Raw genomic sequence first — 17,765 nt, 5'->3', positions numbered from 1 at the left:
CAGAGAGCGGGATCAAGTGGGAACACGCGTTGGCATTACGTGGCGTGAGCCGCCGTGCTGAAAGAAATCAATTCACCATCTGAAGTGGTTTCCTTGGTAACAGCTGTTGTCCGTTTCCACCAATCAATGGCGCGGGGCTGGGAGGGTCAGTGTCCTACATAAAGAGTCAGGGCGGCACATCACCCGCTCAGTGCAGGGCTGATCCCCTTCGCCGGGCGCTGGCAGAGCCATGGCTGGGCTGCTGGGGGCCAGGCCAGCCGTGCCCCGGCGAGGGGGCTGCAGCTGGGCCACCTTCCTGCTGCTCCTACTCCCTGTCCAAGCAGGTAAGGGAGGGTGCCTGGCTGCTGAGCTGTGGGGCAGACCAGGGACTGATGGGGGCAGGGGACCAGGGTGGGGCAAAGCAGATGGCTCTGGGGAAGGGGCCTGGGAATCCAGACAACGTTCCTGGCACTGCTGGGAAAGGGGCTGCACTGGCAGCTGACTGGGGCCACAGGACAGCCAGAGACTGGGGCATCCACCTTGACCTTGGCGTTGCAACTTGGGCCATTCAGCGCTCAGCCAAGCCCGCGCCCCGACGGCACCCTTGGGTGCTAGCGCCCCAGCCAGGCCCATAGGTGCGGCAAATCCACGCCAGGACGGAGCGGCCAGGCCCTGAGCTGCGGTGGGATGGGAACAGCCCCCCACTCCTCCGGCCTGGCTTGCAAGCAAGTTGCTAATCCCCACTCAGTTGGGTTTAGTGGGGAGCTCATCCGTGCAGGGAAGGGTAATCCGCAGGAGAACCGCTGACAATGTGGATTTAAGAGCTATAATAGCGGGCCAAATTCACCGCGGGTGCAAGCAGCTCTGGCTCCAGGGAAATCGAGGCAATTGTGCCTGCCACGTAGGCCAGTACCACGGGGCTGGGTGCCAGGCAGAGGGAGCCGACAGGCCCTGCCGTTGGCGCTCAGAGGCCATGCCCAAGTTGGGGGCATTTCCTGCTCTCCGGATAAAGTCACAAACCCAGTCACCGCTGGCTTTTCGGTACGGATCCACAAACAGCGCGAGTTTGCCAGCTCCGGGCGCTGTCCCTTGAAGGAGCAATTCCTCCCCGCAGCCCTGCATCTCCTCCCATCCTGGCTGAGCAGCGGGAGCAGGAAGCTGCTGGAAAGCAGCACAGGGAAACTTGACTTGGCAGCTGGGTTTAATTCATCCCGTTAGCTAAGTGGCAGCATTTTCATTGAGTTAATGATGGGCTGTGAATCAGTCAGGGTGGCTGGGAGCCAGCTCCTCGGGGTTAGCAAATACTCACTCTGGTAGCCAGGGCCGGGGGAACCTCCCCCACTAGCTGGGATTGCCTCTGGGGGAGTGGGCTCCTGGGCTGGCCCGGCACCCTGGGCAGTTGGCGCTGAAGGGCAGCTGGCACTGGGGGGCAGCAGAAGTGTGTGTCATGCTCCCAGTCGCTCCATGGAGTGGGTGGTCAGTGAGCCCGTGGCCAATGCAAGAGACTGGGGTCCTCTGGGAACAGGCCAGCTGCTTAAGCCATTTCTTCTTGCAAGGGGGCTCCCAGCAGCTCAAGCAGGCTACCGGGGGGAGGGCTCAGCTGTGGGGTAGGGAGTGGCACCGAAGCCCCAGAGTCGAGTAGCCCAGGGCTTGGATCCTGCCCTCCTGCGCACACGTTACGCTGATCTTCCAGGAGCTGTTCCAAAGCAAGGGGATCTTCTGCCATCTGGGGAGAACGAACCCGCAGCACAATGATAATGTCCCAGGGCGGGTTTCTCCTCCCACTGGCCCCCGAGAGACCAGGGCCTGCGAGCAGAGCCAGCTGGGACCCAGGCCAAGCCCAGGAATGGAACGGGTCATGCTGGTTCTTTGTGGTTCCTCTCAGGGCACCAGGGGGGCGCGGGCTGAGTCCTCTGGGGCCGGGGAATGGCCGGACAAACTCCTGGGTCTCTTCCAGCCCTGACGTGGGGGCATTTGTATCTCATCGTAGAGGACTGCAGGGGGGCTGGGCCGGGGGCCCCCCGTGAACACTTTGCAAGCTGTGCAGAGAGGCTAAGGATTACAGCACGTTGTGTTGCGGCTTCCTGTGCCTGCCCACAGCACCCTCATTACCTCCACTATTGTGCCCACAACCCCTCCTCATCCCCCCATTACCATCCTCCTCCCAACCCCCTCCCCCAGCCCCATGTGCCATTCCCAGGCCCCGCCAGCCATCGCTCCCAGGTGCCATTGCCATGGGCTGGCCTGGCCCCCGCTTTCCAAGACCACTCCCATGTGTCCTGCCCTCCAGCACCCTGCACATACCCACAGTTCAGCGTGTCTGTCCCCCCGCACAGCCCAGAAAGCGGATCTCAGCGGCGAGGCCGCCGGGGCCACCATTAACCACTCGCTGGCGCTGATCCACCGGCTGCAGGAGCTGCTGCAGGATGGCAACACCAGCGACACCACGCTGCGGGTGCGCACCGCCGGCTCCGACGAGGTCAAGGTCTTCCACACCCACCAGCTGCTCCTGGCCCTACAGAGCGAAGCCTTCGAGAGCCTCCTGCACAACCAGACCATGGTGACACTGCACGAGCCGGCTGACAACGCTGCGCTCTTCGAGAAGTTCATCAGGTGTGTGGAGGGGGGCGGGGGGCTCTGACTGCCCTGGGCAGGTGGGGGAGCGGGGCACTGACACCCCTGGGCGGGTGGGGTGGGGTGAACCTCCTCACACAGGGGACCAGGCCACTGGCACCACTCCCCCGTCTGGAGAGAGGCTGGGCACAGGGAGAGCCAGACAGGCCCGATGCCAGCTACAAAATGAGCCAGGAAAATACTGGCAGAGGGGCTGAGAGAAGAGGGGAGGGAGGGTTTTAGTGGGGCCGGCTCCAGGCACCAGCAAAGGAAGCAGGTGCTTGGGGCCGCCAATGGGAAGGGGCGGCATTAGGGCCGGCTCTAGCCATTTCGCCGCCCCAAGCACGGCGGCACACCACAGGGGGTGCTCTGCCGCTCGCTGGTCCCGCGGCTCCAGTGGATGTCCCGCAGACGTGGCTGCAGAGGGTCCGCTGGTCCCGCGGCTCCAGTGGACCTCCCGCAGGCATGCCTGCGGATACTCCACCGGAGCCGCGGGACCAGCGGACCCTCTGCAGGGACACCTGTGGGAGGTCTACCGGAGCTGCCTGCCACCCTCCTTGCAACTGGCAGAGCGCCCCCGGTGGCATGCCGACCCAAGCACACGCTTGGTGTGCTGGGGCCTGGAGCCGGCCCTGGGCGGCATGTCCGGGTCTTCGGCTGCAGTTCGGCAGCAGGTTCCTCAGTCCCTCTCGGAGGGAAGGACTAGCCTCCGGATTGCCAGCAATGAATGAAGCGGAGTGGTAAAGCTGTCGCCAAAGTGCCGCCAATGGGGAGGTAAAAAAGCTAGAGCCGGCCCTGGGTATCAGGACTACAGGGCCCCCACTATCAGGGAGCTGGGCTCAAACCCTCATAGGGGAGCTGTACAGAGATGTCCCAGTCTGCCCCAGGCCACACCAACAGTTTAGCTTAGGGTGACCAGATGTCCTGATTTTATAGGCACAGTCCCGATATTTGGGGCTTTTCCTTATATAGGCACCTATGACCCCCAGCCCCGTCCCGATTTTTCACACTTGCTGTCTGGTCACCCTAGTTGTCTGGCAGTGGGTCGGGGTCGAGGGGCACCGGCAGAGCTGGCGGAGGGGAGTCCAGGGCTGGGCTACCAAGGGGCAGTGGGTCGGGATTGAGGGGCACCAGCAGAGCTGTGGGCAGGGGAATCCAGGGCTGGGATAGCAGAGGCTGTGGGTTGGGAGTGAGGGGCACCGGCAGAGCTGTGGGCAGGGGGAACCCAGGGCTGGGATAGCAGGGGCTGTGGGTCGGGATTGAGGGGCACTGGCAGAGCTGTGGGCAGGGGGAACCCAGGGCTGGGATAGCAGGGGCTGTGGGTCGGGATTGAGGGGCACCAGCAGAGCTGTGGGCAGGGGGAACCCAGGGCTGGGATAGCAGGGGCTATGGGTCGGGAGTGAGGGGCACCGGCAGAGCTGTGGGCAGGGGAATCCAGGGCTGGGATAGCAGGCGGCTGTGGGTTGGGAGTGAGGGGCACTGGCAGAGCTGCCCTTCCCCATGAGGTGTGGGGAGAGCTAATGCCGGGGGTGCTGTGTCACTCTTTGCGCCCAGGTATCTGTATTGCGGGGAGATCTCCATCCTGCTGCACCAGGCCATCCCTCTGCACCGGCTCGCTAGCAAATACCGCGTCTCCATGCTCCAGCGCGGGGTGGCTGAGTACATGAAAAGCCACCTGGCCAGCGAGTCCAGCCAGGGCCACGTGGTCGGCTGGTATCACTACGCAGTGAAGATCAGGGACGTGGGCTTGCAGGAGAGCTGCCTGCAGTTCCTGGCCTGGAACCTCTCGGCCATCATGGGCGGCGCCGAGTGGGCCACGGTCAGCGCGGAGCTGCTGGTGCTGCTGCTGGAGCGCTCCGACCTGGTGCTGCAGAGCGAGCTGGAGCTGTACGCCGCCGTCGAGGAGTGGCTGGGCCGCAAGCAGCCCGAAGCCCCTGTGGTGGTGAAGGTGCTGCGCTCCATCCGCTACGCCATGATCCCCCCCAGCCACCTGTTTCACCTGCAGAAGCAGTCGGCGGTGATGGTGCGGCACTATGGGGCCATCCAGGACCTGCTCTTCCAGGCCTTCCAGTTCCACTCCACCTCCCCCATCCACTTCGCCAAGTACTTCGACGTCAACTGCAGCATGTTCCTGCCCCGGAACTACCTCTCCAGCTCCTGGGGCTCCCCGTGGGTCATCAACAACCCGGCCCGCGATGACCGCAGCACCAGCTTCCAAACCCAGCTGGGCCCCAGCAACCATGACGCCAGCAAGCGGGTGACCTGGAACGTCCTCTTCTCCCCACGCTGGCTGCCCGTCAGCCTGCGCCCCGTCTACTCGGACTCTGTCTCTGGAGCCATCCAGTCCATCCGGATCGAGGACGGGCGGCCCCGGCTGGTGATCACCCCGGCTATGACCAGCTCTGACTTCGCGGGCGTCAGCTTCCAGAAGACCGTCCTGGTGGGGGTGCGGCAGCAGGGGCGAATCTTCGTGAAACACGCGTACAGCTTCCACCAGAGCACGGACGAGCTGGCTGATTTCCTGGCACACGCCGACCTGCAGAAGCGCACCTCCGAGTACCTGATCGACAACTCCCTGCACCTGCACCTGGTTGTCAAGCCCGTCTACCACTCGCTGATCAAGGTCAGGAAGTAGCTGGGCAGAAAGGTGCTGGGGACTGGCTGCTCAGGGTAACCCCGTAGCCTGGCGCGCTGCGCCCAGACCCTGGAAAGGGCGGCCTGTGCCCCACGCAGAGGACCACTGAGCTCACAAAGCTGGGGGGTTCCTAGGTAGAAGTGACTTAAAGCAGCGAGATTGTTTCCAGAGATGTACCTGCAAGGGCAGCTCCACCCCTTCCGACTTCAGGGCCCCTGTGGGCTGGGCGGGGGATGACCACGATGCCACGTCTCCCCCAGGCTGGGCTCTCGGGGTGCTGGGAGGGTCAGAGCCTGCGGATACAGGCAATGGAAGAGGTATCCCCCCTTGGGAGGACACTGAGAACCAAGCCCCTGAGTGTCTCTCTTCAAAATTCAACCTCCGCGCCCCACCCCCCCCGCCGCCCTTTTAAAGCTAGTTTTAAAGTCTACAGCGTGCACCCACCCCCAGCTCCCAAGACGGTCTGACACACACTGTCACTCCAGGCTTGGAGCAGGGAGGGCTTGTCTGCACTGGCAGGTTCCATCATGGGAACCAGCTGGGTCCCCACCCAATGCTCCCATCGCTCGCTCTCTGGGCATCCTCAGGGCCAGTCATTCCGGCTCCCAGCCTGGCAGTGCTAGCGCAGGGTACCTGGTGGGGGTAACTGAGGGAATTCAGAGTGTTCCCCAGGAGGGATTCGCCCACTCAGCTCCCCCGGTTCTGCTGTACGTTCTGACCCGGCTGAGCCACCCAGAGCCCCCCGCACTGCATCGCGGGACGTGCCAGGCTGGGAGTTCCCAGCAAGCGCTGCGTTCTCCTCTCGTCCTTCCAGGGACCTGATGGACAGACAGACACCGGCTGCTTCTCTTTGCCTCCCGGGCGATGCTCGGGGCCTCCCGGACAAATGCCACTTGCACCAACTTCCAAATAAACAGCCGAAAAAGAGCCTCTGGGTGGTGCTGCTTTCAGGGGGGCTGTCTTGTAGCATCGCAGATGTTTCCTCTGTTGGGACATCAGCCTGAAACGCTGCTCAGAACAGGTAGCAGGGTGACCTCTGGCCTTCTGCCCCGGGGGCTCACGGGCCCCAAAGCCGGAAGGGACCATTCTGATCCAGTCTGACCTGCCTAGCCCAGGCCAGAGCCCCTCGCCCTGCCTGGAGCCTGACACCACTCTCTGGTTCGAATGGTTCCCACGATTCTGGGGACTCTGAACAGTGGCAGCTTCGCTGAGCCCAAATTGCTTCCAACCTGGCCCAGCTCACGCCCCAGGACCACGGCAAAGGCTGGGCAGACTCGCTGAGCACAGCACAGCTGGGAATGGGGCCCGCCTGGTGGTAAGGCTCATTTACCAGGGGGTAATAAATGGTGAACAGATGGTTCAGTTAACACTTAAATCAATTGTCAGGGGCCAAGAGGCTGTTCATAACCATGTGTAACACCTGGGCTTCTGGAGCCACCCGTAACACACACTAGCCATGGCTGCTGGCATCTAACAGGTAGCACTTGTTATTAACCCTTTATACCCAGAACCTTGGTACCAAGCGACCCGCGAGCAAACCCCGTCCCGAGACACAGTGAGCGCTGACCAGCCCTGTGGGAGGGGCTGGCCAAGACACAGCGGAATGAAATGACTTGCCCGAGTCACACAGTCAGTGGCAGAGGCTGGAGCAGAGCACAGGGCTCGTTGCCAGCTGCCTTGGCCCTCAGAGCGGGCCCGAGTTGGGCACTCGCACCAGCCTCCCCAAAGACAAGGAAAACAAGCAACCGAATGCTGCAGAAGCACAACTGAACCGGGCCGTAGAATCTCAACAAATCACTTTTAATTTAGCCTTAACAAGAGGAATAAAAAACAACGTTGCCAGGTAAAAACCCCAGGCTCAGAGTCCTGGGAAATACCCGCAGGGCCCAGGGCGACCCCAGCAGCCCCACAGCCAATGAGCCGAGCCCATGGACTGAGCCCAGCAGTGAGCCCCCCTGCCCCCAGACCCTGTTGCTGCAGGGCTCCCAGGCCTGGCTGGAATCCGGTGCCATCCTAGCTGCACCACAAGGGCCTGGTCCTGAGCGCTGCAGGTCCTGTTGGCCGTGCTAGGGCAGGACTGGGCCCTGGCCAGGTGGAGTTTGGCAACACGATTTATTTACAGCGTAACCAAGCCAGCCCCAGGGTCCACACGCCTCCTGCCTGCTGGCCACACCCAGGAGCTCCCCTCCCTGCCTCCACTCACCCCAGGAGCTGGGAGGGCAGGAGGCCACTTTGGGGGCACCCCCAGCCCTCCCCCCAAGACACCCGCAGACAATCCTCAGCCACAGCTGGCCCCGGGGGAGCAGAGCCGGAGGGCCCTGAACTCCCCACTGACGGTGCACACGCACCGTGCGTTCAGTAACGGAGGGCCGGGGGTGCCCCCAGCCAGATTCATGGCCACCAGCTTTCCAGCAGACCACCAATCCCTTTGCAGCAGGCCAGTCCTGCTGTTATTCTGCCAGCAGGGGGTGCTGCTGAGCACTGCGAGACCCTCCAGGAACTGGGATCTGCAGCCCCTGGGGAGCAAGGGAGTGACATGGGGGGCTGGAAACCCGAGGCTGGCGGTGCAGGCAGGGCATCAGTCCCTGCAGACTCAGGGAGCTGCAGCACTGACGGGCCGTGCAGGGCCCCCGTGGAGGCAGAGCCCTGGGTGCAGTGCAGCCGGCACGGTGGGGTAGCAGGCAGGTGTATGTGGGTGGCCGCGGTCACAGGAAGCTCTGGCGTGCGAAGGGAGTGTGGCACCCTGAGCCCAGCCCATGCCCGGAGGCCAGTGGGAGGGGTGGGCGAGGCCAGCAGTCCAGAGGGAAGGCACAGGGCAGCAAACCACGGGGCCTGAGCTGCATGGGTGCTTGGTGTCAGTCCACACGGGGTCAGCGGGATGCCCAGCGCTCCATTGCCCCAACCTGCCGCACGGCAGCTGGGGCGTGGGGCTGTGAACAGAGCGACCTGCTGGGAACAGGCGACTGGCCATCAGCCGAGCGACTCTTCAGAGGGAGCGCCCTGTAACCCTCGGCAAGGGGGACGCGGCAGCCGGAGTGCTTCCTAGGCGGAGACTGCTGGATGGAGGGGTAGAGAGAACGTGTTCGGACGGCTGCAGAAGGGACAGACTCCAGCAGCCAGGGCTGCGGGGCAGCCGAGAGGAGGAAAGAGAATCAACTGTCCATGAGAACTATGTTGGTAAACCCCTTTCCTCCTGTAGGCTCCCTGCCCTGCGCAGGCTCTGCCCAGAGGAGCCCCCCCGCACCCTGCTCGCCCCCCTAGTCCCGGCAGTGCTGGGCATGCCAAGCCTCCAGGACAGTCCTGCCAGGCTCAGGCTTCCCAAGCCCCTGCCCTCGCAGTCCGGGGCTGTCTGCTCTCAGCCTGTCAATAGCGCCGGCTCCTGCCGTCCTTGGCGTAAGTGCTGGTGCCGTTCAGCGTGATGTAGCTCAGGTGGGGGCGCTGGCCGGGCTGGGGGCCTTTCTTCAAGCTGCCGGGATGAGGGAGGGGGAGCGGGAGAGACGCCGGGTCCCCCGGACCTGGGGGAGAGGGAAACAAACAGAAGAGGTTTGCAAAGTGGAGCCCGGCCCCAATCCGGATCCCACAGCAGCTCCCCACCATGGGGAGCACAGCACAGGACAGGGCACCCGATGGGCACAGTGGCCACAGGGCGGTAGTGGCCAAACATAAAGGGCCAGCAAGGCATGCTGGGAAAAAACGGCTCTTATGTAAAGGGCTGGGCTGGGCTGGGTTGCGTTGGGGAGACTTAGCCCACGGCAGGGAAGGGGCCCTGGGTAACCAGGTGCTCGGGTGCTGCCCCCAGCTCTGCTGTGCCAATGGTCCCTGGCTTTCGTTCTCTCTTTCCAGAGCCCCAGGGCTCATTGTGGGAGGAGTAGAGAACTGGCCCATGACACAGCTCATCCTAGGGAAGGGATTGGACAGGCAGGACTGGGGCTTTCGCTGCCCGGCGGCCTGTGGGCACCGAGTCTGGGGGCGGCGTCAGTGGACACAGCATGGCCAGCAGAAGGAGCTGGAGGCTGCCCCCCCGAGGTTGGGTGGAGGGACCCTGGGAGGGCAGTGGGGCAAGCGGCTGGCCCTGCTGTGGGCTGGGCAGTGCCTGATGTGTGAGCACTCCCATTTCTGACACAGAGGCTGACGGGTGAGGGGCTGGGGGGGCCACTCATGCCCAGCCTGGGACGCCAGGCCCAGTTCCAGCAAGCCAGGGTCCCGCTCTGCTGAAATGGAGGCAGGACCCCATGCCCTTGTGCTGCCCAGGGGCTGGAGCACGCTGCCACTGGCACCGAGGGCGATGCCCTGGCAGAAGTGACTGCGGTGGCCCGGGCGCGCTCTGTCTGGCACAGAGCCAGCATGGGCAGCCGTGGCTGGGCACCCTGGCCCCAGCCAGCCTGAGGCTCACCCACCTGCATACTGGCTCTGCGGGAGCCTCCCTTTGGCTTTGCCAGGCGCTTGAGGGTGTGGCACCGGCTGCCCCCCTGCCGGCATCCTGTGCTCAGAGTTGCTCTCGAGGGGGGGGCACCGGGTTACGTTGGGCTTCGGTCCTGGGAGCTGCGGGGGAGAAACGGTCACAGTGGCTCGGGGGCAAAACTCAGCCGAGGGGGCAGCTCGGTGACTTGCTGGAGCCCTGGATCCCAAACCCTGAACTTCGGATCCAGGGTTACAGCCCCCCCGCCCACGCGAAAGGGAGCCCAGCATGCAGTGCATTGTGGGTAAGCTGCAGGCTCATCCTTGCCTGCCTGGCACCTGGCTCCTGCAGTGGGAGCCCCACCCCCAAACGCACAGCCCCAGCCGCTCCCCCGCTCTGCTAGCACGGGTGCTGGGGGCTGGCCCCAGAGGGGCTCTGCGGGAGCAGCTCCTAGGGGATCGGCTGGCGGGGGACGGCACGTACCCCGTGGCCGGTGACCTCGAAAGACCTGGACCGTCGCTTCCGCCTTTTGCCGTCCAGCGATTCCTCCCTCTTCCCCTTCTTGCCACCCTGCTTGTGCCCCCGGAGCCAGGGTCCGGGGGAGTGGCGGGAGCAGAGGCGCGAGGCCGTCTCCCCGGTGCTGCTGGACAGGTTGTCCTCGCTGGCAGCATGCTGCAGGCCGGGGCAGGGCAGGCGCTGGGAGGCGGGGGTCTCCGGGGAGAGGGGGTCTTCGCTCTCGCTCAGGGAGTGCAGCGACAGGCTGCTCCGCTCCTTCATGGGCTCCAGCAGGTGCAGCCGGTCGGACTCCAGCACCCGGGAGCGGCGCCGGGCAGCCTTCACCACAATGCTCTTGGTGCTGCTCAGGATCTCCCTGCGCTCTGCAAAGAGTGGGCGCCGGCGTGAGAGAGCGAGGGGCCCCCCCAAGTCGCATGGTCCAGATCTGGGGGGTTGGGCCCCTCCCTGAACGCCCCACCCGGATCTGCAAACTGGAAGCATCGTACCCTCAGCCTCATCTTCACCGTGCCCACGGTGCCCCTAACGCCCGGAGGGCAGACAGTCCACATCAGGGAAGAGATCCGTCCCCACAGGGCTCTGTGACCTGCAGCGTTTTGTGGAGGGGGCGGAATGGAGCGAGCACCGGCTACCCTGGACCCTGCGGTGGCTCCGTGGCTGTCATGAGATGGGCGGGGGCGTGGTGAGGAGGGAGATGGCCCATTGCTGGTGTGCATGGGCCGGCAATGCTACATGTCGTACTCCGTACCACGCTAGGGGCCTGAGCCTCCCTGCCCAGCCCCCCGTCTCCCCACAGTTCGGGGGCCTTGGGAATGGGATGGCCCCAAACCAAACCAAAGACATGACCCCCACCCCTACGTTACCCAGAAGCCCCTGACTCTTAGGGTGTGGGCGGCAGGAGCCGTTTGCCACCATCCTGGCACTGTCTGTGCCTTCCCTTCCCCAGAGGAGGAGGTGACGGTGCAACTGGGCCCCACCCCATGCCAAGAGCTCCTCACCTCTGCGCAGGGCGACGTCCGAGCAGTTCTCGCTGCTGTCCGGGGAGGAGTTGTGGTGGCTCTCCAGGCTGGCCAGGCTCCCCCGGTTCAGGTACTGGGGAAGAGACGGGAGATGAGCGTGTCTGGCCACTGCCTGTGGCAGAAGTATCTGCTAGCAAAGGGCGCTGCTCTGCACTCACTACCTGCCCGGTCGGGCTGGGACAGGACCGGTGAGGGCAGGGCAGAAAGGCGGTAAAAAGCCCAGAGCCCAGCCCTGCCCAGGGTAAACCCAGAGCAACCTCCGCCTGACGCCAGGCAGTGTGAGCAGAATCTGGCCCAGTTTCCATTGGAGTTTTCGATTATGAATCATCCACACTCAGTAACCGCCGTCGAGCTCAGAGCCCTGGGGGGCGGGCACTGCACAGATAGTGAGGAACAGCTCCTGCCCCAGAGAGTCCTGGGCTGACGAGGCAGAAACCGAGGCACAGCAGCCCAGTGGTGGGGCTGGGACTAACCCCAGGACTCCTGGCTCTGTGCAGAGCTCCAGCTACTAGTTAACGCTGCCTTTCACGCAGGCGCGTCCGTGCCCTGGGCCCCTGGCATCTCCCACACTGAGGCCTTTCCCAAGCTGCCCCGCGCACCTCTTGGGTCACCATGCTGTTCACGTGGATCGGGGGCGGGGTCAGCACAGCCGAACTCTTGATCTGCCGCACCCGAGGGCTGGTCCTGAACACCTGGGCTGGGGCACTGCCAGAGAGGGAAAGTTCCCTGTCACACCCAGAGCGGAGACACGGCACAGAGCGAGGGGAAGTGCTGAATTCACACGCACGGGACGCTGTGCTAAGAGGCTAATGGCTCCCGTTGGTGGAGTCTTGGATCCAAAGCCCAGCCCAGACCTCAGGAAAGCCAATGGCTCTGCCGGCTGCCCCAGTGCAGGCTCAAGGAGGAGCAGTCAAGCCCATGTATCTGGCAAAGGCAGCAGCGAACTGGAGCTGCCACGTGGCAGGACAGAGCCAAGCTGCATGGACAGACATTTCCCTAGCTGCAAACGCGGGACTAGGCTGTGGGTTGCAGCCAGGCGCTGCACCAGGAAGCCAGGAGAAGCAGTGGCGTGACACGGATGGAAAGCAGAGACAGCTACTTGGGCACAGAATGGCAGGAGGGGCGGCGGTGCGGGGTTCTCAGCTAGGAAGCTGCCTGCTGCTGTTGGTTCCTACTGTGCTCGGGGAAACAGGACTTTTGTAAATGAACAAAAACGTCATTGACTCTGTGTCCATTTCTCCTCCCAGCCCCACACATCAGGGAAGGGCTGTGGCTGAAGGGGCAGCGAGGAGGTTCCCTTTGCTCTGAATGTGGCCTCTTTGGGCCTAGCTGAGTCCGGCAGCCTCCTCTCTGCCCACCTTTCTGCATCCAGCCACTTGTCTCACTAATGCCTCCCCCAGAATCACGGGCAGCCAGAGCCGGGTCCTAAACACAGACACCCACGAGTGCTGGACTGTCTCCGGGCCGGAGGTGTGGCACTCAGCCCCTCCTGCCCCCAGGCAAGGCCCTACCTCTCTGCGTCCAGCACAAGGGACGGCAGGGCGTGCCTGCGGGAGTCATGCTGCAGCAGCAGCTGGTGCTCCGAGCCCAGCGTCCTCACGCTCTCCTGGTCAGAGTCCAGGGCGCTCTCTGCAGCCGGGAGCTGGGGGATCTTGGGCAGAGTCGTGTCCTGCGGGGGAATCAGCTGCTATTACGCCCGTCCCAGCTGCCCTGCGGTTTAGGGGTCCCCTGGGGGGTGCTGCAGGACACAGCCCCCCAGCTGCAGCTTCTCTGCCCCTCACTCACTTGTGGATTGGTCCTTTGGGGCTAGAGGGAAACCCTCCATATTGAGCCCCCCAACCCCCTCCCCTGGAAAATTACCTTGCTCTCTGATTGCCCCCTCCCAACACCCAGGCCCCCCCAGCTCCCCACTGTGTGTGCTGCACATCTGGAGGCTGGAAGCAGCACTCACTTTGCCCGAGTTGGAACTGGTCGTGTGAGGGCCCAGAGAGCACCCAGGGACCCGCTCTGTTTCCAAGGGGTGAAGCAATGTTCTGATCCCTGGGGTGTGAGCTGAAAGGGACGGACCAGTGTCCCCCACAGGTACCTTCAGGGCTTTGGCGGCCACGCGGTCCAGGCTGGCGACCTGGTCCAGGCTGCCCTCCTCCAGCTCCCGCAGATAGATCTCATACAGCTCCTCCAGGTGGTGCGGGACTGAGAGGTGATATTCTGCCAGGGAGAGGAGTAGACAGAAGGGGGGGTCACAGACTTAGGGGCACACCCCCCAGACCTACACAGGGGCCCCCAGGCCTGCATTAATCCTGACACACAGGTCCCTGGGCCAGAGGTGAGCCCAGGGGGGAAGGGGCTCGGGCCAGGCCAGGAGGAGACGGGGCCACTCGAGATGACATGATCACGTCGCGACATGACATCAACACGACATAGCCCCGTTGCATGGCAACACAGCCTCGCCACGTCATGACACAGCAGCAGCCCATTGCGACGTGGGCTCATGCTGGCGTGACGGCCTCAGCACGTCACAACATCGTCGCGTTGCAATGTGACCCCACGGCACCGGCTGCAGCAGGTGTGCCAGGGCCCTGCAGAGCCCCCCAACCCCGCCAGGGTCCCCCAGCCCAGGGTGGGGGGCGCGGTCCCACACCGTGGATGATCTGCCTCTGCTGCTGGATGATGCGGTCGCAGAGGCTGCGGTGCTGCTCGAAGCGCCGCACCACATAACTCTTGTGGCGGATGACGTTGTCCTTGAGCAGGGCTCTGGACTGCATCTCCGTGTTCAACAGCTCCAGCTCGTGCACCTTGCAGAGCAGGCTCAGCACCTCGCGCTGCTCCTCCGAGCTGATGCGTCGCGGCAGGACCTCCTCCAGCCGCCGCCCCCGCTGGCGGATCTCCTTGAACTGCTTCTCCAGCTCCGCCTGGGGGTGCAGAGCAGCCCAGGGCCCCGCATCACGTGCCTGCCCTTCCCAAGGGGTCACAATGGAATGGACTGGACCCCTGGCCAGACGGACCCCGGCTTTCCCAGGTCTGGGCTCCCCACCCCCAGCTCTGCTGGTGCCCCTTGGACCCACCCCACAGCCCCCTGGTATCCCAGCCCTGGGCTCCCCAGCACCTCTGCCAGTGCCTCTCAACCCGACCCGCAGCCCCCTGCTTGCCCAGCTCTGGGCTCCCCACCCTCCATCTCTGCTAGTGCCCCTCAATCCTGACCCACTGCAGCCCCCTGCTAGCCCAGACCTGTGCTTCTCCCCAAAGCTTTGCCAATGCCCCATAATCCCAACCCACTTCCCCTGTTATCCCAGTCCTGGGTGCCCCCCAGCATCTCTGCTGGTGCCCCTCACTCCCGACCCACTGACCTCTGCTAGCCCAGCCCTGGATGCCCCGCTCTGCCAGTGCCCCTCACTCCCGACCCACTGCCCCCTACTTTCCCAGCCCTGGTCTCCCCCATGCTACAGCTTTGCCGGTGCCCCTCAGTCCCAACCTGCAGCCCCTGGCTAGCCCAGCCCGGACCAATTCTGACCAGAATCTGGCAGTCACAACAGCTGATGCCAATCGAGCGGTGGGGCGGGGGCGGACTGTGTGAGGGCTCCCAGCACTGGGCTGAGACCCACCAAACTAATTTCCCCCCCATCAGGCCCCAAAGCCCAGTCCCACAGCACCTCCCCCTGCCCCCCCCCGAGCTCTCCCCCACCCCCACCCCCACCCCCACGCCAGGAACCTTTTGCTTGCGCAGCTTCTTCTGCTCCCTCATGAGGGCTGCGATGTTCTCCCTGGCCGAGATCACGTCCTGCGGCTCCGGCGCATCTGGCTGCTCGTCCCCGGTATCCAAATCCTTCCCGCTCTTGTCCTTCCTCAGCTCCTCCCTGCACTTCTGTGTGCGACGCCTCTTCTCCTGGTCCCAGCTGGAGCCGCAGGGGAGGACACGAGCGTCAGCCCCTGGGCCCCGGGCTATGCCCAACTGCTGACGCGTGGCACTCCTCACCCACTGATACAGGGCTGTAAACCTGGCTGGGCATTACCTGGCTATACTGACCAGCCCCCGCCGGCAGCTGAGCCAGGGCAATCTCCCCAGTACACGCAGCCCGCCAAGCCAGTTATATTATACAGGGAGGGGGGAAGGTTTCCTGGAGCCCCAGTGACACCCCGGCTCTCTGGGGCGCTGGGCAGGGCTGTGCTTACTCTGCAATGGTCAGCAGGTGCCGGGTGCTCTCGATCTGGATCTCCATGTAGCTGTTCTCCAGCTCCATCAGCTGGCGCTGCACGTCCATCTGCTCCTGGAAGGCGCTGATCAGCTGTTCCCGCAGCTGGTCCATCTCCTGCCGGCCGCAGAGGGAGCTGTGGAGCTGCACCTCGGCTGTAACACACGAGGGGCGGGTTTGGTCACTGCGGGGGCACCTCCTGCAGGATATGGCATGTACAGAGCAGCCGCCGCAGGGCTGGCTCCAGATTTTCTGCTGCCCCAAGCAGCAAAAAAAAGAAAAAAGAGCCACAGTGGCGCGATCACGCAGCTCCACTTTTCGGCAGCAATTCGGCGGCAGGTCCTTCGCTCCAAGAGGGACTGAGGGACTCACCGCCAAATTGCAGCCGAAGACTTGGACATGTCGCCCCAATAGCGGCCGGAAGGCTGCCCCTTGGTATTGGCCACCCCAAACACCTGCTTTGTTAGCTGGTGCCTGGAGCCGGCCCTGGGCTGCTGTCCCCAAGACACCGCATGCATGGGGGCATGCAGGGATCCCTCCTGCATCATCAGAATCCCCCTCCGCCAGGGAGGGGGCGCGGCCGTCCAGGTGCCTCCGCCAGGGAGAGGGCGTGGCTGCCCAGGTGCCTCCACTGGGGAGAGGGCGCGGCTGCCCAGGTGCCTCCGCCAGGGAGAGGGCGCGGCTGCCCAGGTGCCTCCACCGGGGAGAGGGCACAGCTGCCCAGGTGCCTCCGCCAGGGAGGGGGCGTGGCTGGGAGCCCAGCACCTGGCTCTGGCAGCAACAGGGAGTGGTGCCAGCTCGGTGTGGCGCGGAGAGGGCAGTGCAATCGAGGCAGGCGCAGCCCGTGCCCCACGAGCGGTGGTAGGCCTGGCAGCGGGAAGGGCCGGCCCCGTAGGTTTTACCTTGGATGTGGCGGATGTCGCCCCGCTCACCCTGGGCCGGGCGTGGCCCCTGAGCGTCGATCTTGCATTTGAGGCGCTGGATCTCGCTGCGCAGGTCCGAGATGATGCTGGTGTACTGGGCAATGTGGTACGAGACGTTGAGCAGGTTCCGCTTCACCTGCGGAGACAGGGGGTGAAGGGTCAGCGTGTCGGGAAGGTGACCCCCGCCAGCACCACACCCCTACTGCTCCTGGGGAAGAGGGAAGAGGGCTGTCTTCTAGAAGGCAGGAGGGTGAGGTGCTGTGTGCCCAGGCGAGGGGGAGGATCAGGATGCCGGGTGTGGGGGAGGATTGAGGTACAGAGTGCCCAGGCTGTGGTGTTGGGTGGGGGAAGAGAGGGCAGGGCACCAGGTGCCCTGGGACGGGATGCTGAGTGAAAGGAGGGAGCATGGGGCGCCGGGTGAGGGGATGGAGGGTGGGGTGCCAGGTGAGGGAAGGGTGGGCAGAGTGCCAGAAGGGCGGGCCGGGCCCTGGGTGAGGGGAACAGCAGACGGGGTGCCAGAAGGGAAGTTGGGCGCCGGGTGGGGGAAGGGCAGGCGGGGCGCCAAGTGCCAGAAGGGAGGGTGGGGCACTGGGAGGGGGAAGGGTAGGCAGGGCACCGGTTGGCAGAAGGGCAGGCGGGGAGCTGCGTGAGGGCCAGGTCCCAGCCGTACCGTGGTTTTGATGCTCTTGGCACGGTCGGCGTAGGTGAGGGTGCTGCGGGACTCCTCGAAGGCGCTGCTGGCCGGGCTGATGTGCGCGATCATGACCGTGCGGCTGTTGCCCCCAAGGGAGTCCTGGCGACAGAGGATCGTGGGGCTGGGTGTTGGCCAGGGCCGGAGGCTGCAGCCCTATCCCCAGCCCTGAACTGGAACGAGCTGGGCCCAGGCCCGTCTGCCTACCCCCAGCCTGGTGCTCTGAGCCCACGCTGTGCTGGCCCCTTGGCCACACATCGGTGGTCCTGACCTCCCAGCACACACTGCACCCCGGCTGACTTGGGCCACCTGAGCCGTGCACAGCTGGTGCCATGTGACTCACGCTGGGATGCTCCAGCCTCGGGTCCCCTCCCCCTGCCTGCACCCAGCTGCCCGCTCCAAGGGGCTGCCCTGGCCCAGGGTCCGGCGGGCGCTGGTCCCGCTGTACCTTCAGGAGGCGGGTGAGCTTGCTGTCGCGGTAGTTGACGTACTTGTGGGCCCCCTTGTCGCTCAGGGCGTTGATGCAGTTCCCCAGTGCCAGCAGCGAGCGGTTGATGTGGGCTCCCTCCTTCATCCTCTGCCCGCGGTTCTGGGTCTGTGGGAACAGGGCGAGGGCGTGAGGCAGGGATTTGGGCCGGGCAGCACAATGTCAGCCCTGGGGCAGGGGCACGCGGGGTTTTGTACGTGGCCACTCCTGAGCCCGGATTACATCCCGGCTCGCAGGCACACAGCAGCACACGGAAGAGTGGGCTTGGACACGACAACGCCCAGCAGAGCGACAGGGGCTGTGCAGGGCGTGGGGT

At 64.6% G+C, this 17,765-nt stretch overlaps 2 protein-coding genes across 4 annotated transcripts in view; one reads left to right on the top strand and one right to left on the bottom strand.

Annotated features, from left to right (window-relative positions):
* The first annotated feature begins 212 nt into the window (after positions 1-212).
* On the top strand, positions 213-6,154 carry BTBD17 (BTB domain containing 17). Its single transcript, XM_050920816.1, has 3 exons — positions 213-323; positions 2,316-2,592; positions 4,147-6,154. Exons 1-3 carry the CDS (start codon positions 230-232, stop codon positions 5,225-5,227), a joined length of 1,452 nt encoding a protein of 483 aa, XP_050776773.1. The 5' UTR covers positions 213-229; the 3' UTR covers positions 5,228-6,154.
* A 911-nt stretch (positions 6,155-7,065) lies between these two features.
* The window catches only part of KIF19 (kinesin family member 19), a 33,899-nt gene continuing 23,199 nt past the window's right edge, over positions 7,066-17,765 (bottom strand). For all 3 annotated transcript variants that reach the window (XM_050920799.1, XM_050920801.1, XM_050920800.1), the window contains exons 8-20: positions 17,411-17,557; positions 16,942-17,064; positions 16,251-16,407; positions 15,329-15,503; positions 14,868-15,051; positions 13,800-14,070; positions 13,245-13,366; positions 12,670-12,827; positions 11,758-11,863; positions 11,138-11,231; positions 10,110-10,504; positions 9,625-9,769; positions 7,066-8,742 (exon numbers count right to left, since the gene is read on the bottom strand). In XM_050920799.1, the coding sequence (XP_050776756.1) occupies positions 8,591-8,742; positions 9,625-9,769; positions 10,110-10,504; positions 11,138-11,231; positions 11,758-11,863; positions 12,670-12,827; positions 13,245-13,366; positions 13,800-14,070; positions 14,868-15,051; positions 15,329-15,503; positions 16,251-16,407; positions 16,942-17,064; positions 17,411-17,557 (2,229 nt within the window). In that variant the 3' untranslated portion in view covers positions 7,066-8,590. The remainder of the gene's footprint in view (positions 8,743-9,624; positions 9,770-10,109; positions 10,505-11,137; positions 11,232-11,757; positions 11,864-12,669; positions 12,828-13,244; positions 13,367-13,799; positions 14,071-14,867; positions 15,052-15,328; positions 15,504-16,250; positions 16,408-16,941; positions 17,065-17,410; positions 17,558-17,765) is intronic.

The sequence above is a fragment of the Gopherus flavomarginatus genome, chromosome 12 (genome assembly GCF_025201925.1).
Source record: "Gopherus flavomarginatus isolate rGopFla2 chromosome 12, rGopFla2.mat.asm, whole genome shotgun sequence".
Taxonomy (NCBI): Eukaryota; Metazoa; Chordata; order Testudines; family Testudinidae; genus Gopherus; species Gopherus flavomarginatus.
This window is presented reverse-complemented; position numbering and strand designations above follow the sequence as displayed.